The sequence below is a fragment of the Etheostoma spectabile genome, chromosome 23 (genome assembly GCF_008692095.1).
Source record: "Etheostoma spectabile isolate EspeVRDwgs_2016 chromosome 23, UIUC_Espe_1.0, whole genome shotgun sequence".
Classification (NCBI taxonomy): Eukaryota; Metazoa; Chordata; class Actinopteri; order Perciformes; family Percidae; genus Etheostoma; species Etheostoma spectabile.
The window spans coordinates 7,243,879-7,249,573 of record NC_045755.1 but is presented as its reverse complement, the minus strand read 5'-3'; the positions used below and the strand labels follow the sequence as shown (position 1 = coordinate 7,249,573).

Genomic DNA, 5,695 nt, shown 5'->3' with positions numbered 1-5,695 from the left:
GAGAGAGAGAGAGAGAGAGAGAGAGAGAGAAAAGAAAGGGGGTCAATTGCCCTGGGAGGACTGCTTACATTAAGAGTAAAATGACCTATAAACTAACAGCGAGGTCTCATTTAAAAAAATACTGTGCAGCCAAACATTGTTCAAACCAAACCCACTTCATCTTAAATTCTAGTGGTTATCTCAAAGTCTCCAAAAATATCCCACAAAATGTCAGGTAATGTGTGATATGATAAAACACAAGTTTAAATTTTTCACTCGTAAACAAATGGCTTCAATGAAGAGTTGGGACAAGCTAATACCAAATATATACTGTGTGATTCTGTCAAACAGTCTGACATAAAATGATTTTAACACCTTGTCTAAAACCTACCCAAGGGGTTAAACTTCCCTTTCCTGATACAGTACTAAAAAAAATGTGTCCTAACATTCAGACTGCAGCTGTGGTCTAAGTAGAACAGATATGATTTTTTATTCCCTCAGGTAAGTAACCGGGATGTGTTTTTATAATGCAAATGGTAAAAACACTAAATTCACTTTCATATATTGTTGGATTAGAACAATATCCAAATTTGTATTAATACAACCTCAGAGTAAACCAACTTAAGGGGGCAACCCAGGTGAGTTTCTTGGAGAAAAAGTATTACAGAAAGCAGCAGACAGTTATTTCTGATTTATCAGATGTGAGCAGGCTAACAGATAATAGCATTTAATTCCCATGTAGGGAATAGATCAAAATAAAGGACTTAAAAAGACATAAAACAATATTCTCTTTTTTAAAAGATAACATTTTGGGAAACATGATTATTGTCTTTCTTGCAGAGACTGAGATAAAAAAAATAACAATACCACTTGCATATTTGTCGGTTAAATCTGAAGCTACAGGCATGAAAAGCTAGCCTGGCACTATCCAAAAGGTAACCACAGCAACCGCAAGCAAGATTTAGGATTTAACTTACCACTCATCTGCACTTCAAAAGATGAAGGAAAAATACATGCATGGCTCAATAAGGCTAAGACTTTATACAGAGCCCTTATCTACAAACAAACGATTTAAGTGCGAAACACACATTCACGCACACACACTCGGACACGGTGTCACAGTTCAAAACAAGTTGTCCAATGAATGACTGTGGCAATAGTGCAAGCATCAGGCATGAGTCAGCATTCTGGACATTAATTGAGCCAGTGCAGTCGATGTATGGTGCGCCAGTGGTAGTACTAATGCTGGACTAAGAGAGGAGTATAGTGAGTGTATGGTGGGGAGGAGGGAGCGAGGGAGGAAGGAAGAGGTGAAACCGTGTTGGTGTGAGCCATTCTCTATGGGGAAGCCATTCTCTGCTATGTGAAGCTACTGTAGTGTTTTACCAATCGGAGTTAGGGGACAACCGCTTTTAATGCCATCCATGTAAGAGAGAGGTCAACTGAAACCCAAAAACAACACCTACAGAAGAGAACGTATGTTCATGACCATCTCAATTCACCTCCTCAATGAATGCATTTTAAGGACATTGGCCCCTAGTCCAGAGTCTACAGTGCAAGGTGAGTTTTGCGGCCAAACCTGGTAGCAATGTGATGAAAACTACAGGGAAGATGCTACTACTGCAGTGACTTTTACAGGACAGTGGATAGTGACCGCTCCAGTGCCAATGACAACAGCCAGCAAGTCAGCCCTGTCTTTAAACCCCCCTCCCCCCTACTGAGGGCCACAGTGGAGGAGGAGAAGAAGATAGAGATAGGGTGAGTAGTAGAAGAAGAAGAAAGTAGGAACAGAATGAGGTGTTCATGGATGGTAAGGAAGGAGAAGGAGATGAAAATGTTGGAAGAAGCATGGGAAGGAGGGGGGGGGAAAGGAGAGTGGGAAGACAGGGAGAAAGATGAGGAGCAGGAGGACAGAAGCAAGAAAAAGAGGAAATAAAACTAGGAAAAGAAAGGAAGAGGAGGAAAACAGGAGAAAGAAAAATAAAGACACAAGAAGGATGGAAGTGTCAAGGGGAGTGGAGTATTTTTTTTGTTTTGTATGGATGTGTAAGTAAAAGAGAAGAATGAAAAGAAGATAAGCAGAGTAAAGGGAAGTGAAAAACAGGAGCGACTAATGGAAAGGTGAAAAATTACAAAAGAAATATGCAGGTGGCAACGATAAAATTAAAGGAATAGTTGGACATTTTGGCAAATGCGGTTATCGCTTTCTTTTTGAACGAGTTAGATGAGAAAATCGATACCAATCTCATGTCTGTCGTCACCGTGGCGTTGCCAGAATTCAGACACAAAAGTGGTACCTATATTATCATCTAACTCTCAGCATTTCCTTAAACTATTCCTGTAAGTATTGGAAAGGAGGCATATTAGGCAACCCCTTGGAGCATTTTGGGGTACATTTTTGACATATTAAAAATGGTTTCCTCAGATTTTGGTGCATCCCGATATTAAATGAGGTTACTATGGCAGGAGGAGAAGAAAAAGGAAAAGAATGGAGGGCAGAAGGAAGAAAGAGAAAAGAATGTGGCTGGGATGTGGTAGAGGAGTGCAAAAGGTCCGGCTCAATGCAGAGAGAAAATGCAGAAGGACAAGAGGGAATTTGTGGGTAAAGACCTGCTTCTTGGGAAAGGGACTGTCTCCTTCCAAGCTATCAACAAAGGCACTCTGTGGGAACACAAGGAAGAGGGGCAATGAAAAACCAGAGGGCAATTAGAAAGAGAGAGCCAGTCCAGTCAAAGCTCTATTGAAAACAAAGCTGTCCCAGCACCAATATCATCCCTGGCATCGCTGACTTACAACAGAGAACCAGTGATGTTGGCACTACAGATCTTTTGGAAAACATGACCCAGAAAATAGTTAGAGGGCGGGTTAGAGAAGGAAGTCTATAGGATTACTTTACTAGAAACAGACATGCTGTTTGACAATAAAAAGGCAAATAATGGAAAAACTAGTCTCATTTATAATGTCAGTATGTTGAAATGTTAAAATAAAATTCTGTTACACTGTAGAGTTAAAAAGGTACGAAAACACTGTATCAGAAGTCTGCTAGATTGTCTTTTGGCTACAAAAATACTGTGTAGTAAATTGTTAACACTTCATGTTTTTTGATTAAACATCATGTGTATTTGAAGTGAATATGTCACTTGTATGCAATCAAATAGGGGGCAAGATATAATGTGTGATTGCAGAGTATTAAACAATACTAATAAGCCCTGAATGTGCATGGCACATGTGTGTGAGGTGGATGCGTCTGTACCCTGCGGCTGCGACGGCCTCTCTTCTGCTGCTGCTGTTGTTCAATGAGCTCCATGGCAGAGGCCGGGGGGGAAGCTGCTCTCATGGCCCTGACCACCTTGATGCTGTCCTCCGGCAGCGGGGGCAGGTTCAAGCGCTCCCGACCCCGCACCTTCATCTCCTGGAGCTCCTCAAAACCCCCCAAGGTGAACTGAAAAATGAGGAGGGAGACAGAAACACAGTGACTCACAAGCTGTAATGAACACACTAACAAATGCACACACAAAGATGCAGGAGATTTATGTGCATTGTGTGTCACTGTTTCAATGGTTCTAATTTACTAACAAGTATTGTCTTCCAGAGCAGCAGCAGTACTTTCTTCATGGGGAAGTGTGGGGCATTCATGCTGCAGAATTTGGTCACCATGGTGAAGAGTAGCAGGGCAAAGGGCTCTCCGTTGTACAGAGGTGAACCTGATGGGTCAAAAGTCAAAGTCTGTGTCTTTGGATCGGATATATTGATATATTTTTGGGTTCATACTTGCATTCTGGGTTTCTAGTAGAACACAGTTACATGCTTTGATGTTCAATGGCTTGTGAGAAAAATATGGCGTACCTTTGCAAACGTTTACTTTAGGTAACTTTTGGGAACATTACATATACTAAGATTAAAGGACAAGCTATCCCCAATTGACTGGTCTTTAGTCTGACATATGCGCCCAAAGGCAGCCTTAGTCAGGAACACACACACACACACACACACACCTAGCTCATTCTTGAAGGCTTCTCTTGCTGCTCTCCATTCAGGTCTGTCGTCCTCCGTTTGAACTCTAATGGTCTCCACCAACAAGTACATGATGCTCAGTAGCACTCTGCAAGGAAAGGAAACACACAATTCTCAGCTTGACCATATACGTGCATGTTTGTGGGTGTGTGTGGGGGTGGCTGTGTGTATCAGGCATTTAACTTGTGCCTAAAACAGTAGTAATGAGCCAGGTCTACAAGTACAAGAGGTGATAATATGATGGAGGAAATGATGTAACAATGAAAGGTCAGTGCAAGGAGCAGAGGAGGATTGTATGCAATCTGCTCGTGCATTTTAGTATGAGGAAATAATTAATAATGATATAGGATAATGCACTATCCATTTACAATAACCAGATGTAAGTCAGACAGTGTTTTATGCATTAAAACACTTTGAAACGCAACAAAACCTCTCGTTCGAAAATAACTTCAATGGCTTTCAATTTTGTATCAGCAATTGGGTGCAAATCTACTCCTCAAGTAATTATTTGTAAGTGTTCAACTGGGGTACGCACAGACAGAGCTCTGTGAATGTGTAAACATGAGTGTGTGTGTGTGACAAATAACACAATTAAATGTTGCAGATGAGGTTTGTCGCCAGATGACAGAAAGGTAAGCATTGGAATTATTGACATGAACTGGAACATTTTGAGAAAAAGAGCAAGACAGGAGACGTAAAATTGAAGAATTGGAAGATATTTTTCCATTTATTGGCTTTCTTTCTAATGTGAAGTGAGAGGAATGTGGAGCAGGCTGCGAGTCATGTGGTGGTATTACCCACCTGAGCTCTGTGCTGTCTGCAAGAGAGATGGCAGGCTTCCTCACTGCACTGCTGCATGCCTGGTTGTTACTGAACACACAAGTAAATAGTTGCATTATTTGAGTTTATTTTAAAAAGAAAGAAAAGAAGAGCAAGTCTGTGCATCCACATAATCAATGATGATAAGGACATAATGATCTAGAGATTTTAAACATCCAGATTGTAATTTTTAATAGGGTGCCTTTTTTCATGCTTTTTGTATAACCAGCACCGTGTGTGTGGTTGCTTCGTTGGGTTGCTTACACTGCTTTGCTGTGCAGCATGTTGAAAGGCCAGACTGTGCCGTGATGCCTCAGAGCAGCTTATGTAACAACTAAGAAGCGTTGGATCCCAACTGGGGCTGACAGCAGCAGCAACAAAACTGACTTGAAGGAGCCGCTGACGCAAAGTGTCCTCAACCGAGGTTTTGAAGTGCGGATCACAGGCAATGCGTTTTCTGTTTTCCTGCATTTCAGTCTCCCCTTCTCTCTATGCCTTTCTGTGTTTTTCTATCCCCATAAACATTGGGAGGGAAAAAGTGGATGTGCTGAAGGGACCAGAGCTCCAAACATAGAAGGATACTAGAGTGTCACTTGGGTTCTTGGCCACCTCCCTGACCAAGGCTCTTCTTGCCCGGTTACTCCCTCTAGGAAGAGTGCTGGTGGTTTCAAACTTTTTCCATTTTACAATGATTGAGGCCTATGGTGCTCCTGGGAACACTCAAACCTTTAGTAATGGGTGTTATACACTAGCCCTGATCTATGCCTCTAGCGCTCGGTCAACAGAGATGGAAACCAGTCAGTATCTAGTGCGATCACCATTTGCCTCATGCAGTGCAACAGATCTCCTTCACATAGAGTTGATCAGGTTGTTGATTGTGGCC

At 41.8% G+C, this 5,695-nt stretch overlaps 1 protein-coding gene across 3 annotated transcripts in view; it reads right to left on the bottom strand.

Moving 5' to 3' along the window:
• strip2 (striatin interacting protein 2) overlaps positions 1–5,695 on the bottom strand; it is a 28,644-nt gene that overhangs the window by 9,744 nt on the left and 13,205 nt on the right. For 2 of the 3 annotated variants that reach the window (XM_032505164.1, XM_032505166.1), the window contains exons 6-10: positions 4,795–4,863; positions 3,975–4,081; positions 3,556–3,683; positions 3,233–3,421; positions 2,590–2,640 (exon numbers count right to left, since the gene is read on the bottom strand). In XM_032505164.1, coding sequence (XP_032361055.1) covers positions 2,590–2,640; positions 3,233–3,421; positions 3,556–3,683; positions 3,975–4,081; positions 4,795–4,863 — 544 coding nt within the window. The remainder of the gene's footprint in view (positions 1–2,589; positions 2,641–3,232; positions 3,422–3,555; positions 3,684–3,974; positions 4,082–4,794; positions 4,864–5,695) is intronic. The other variant, XM_032505165.1, reaches the window with a different exon arrangement.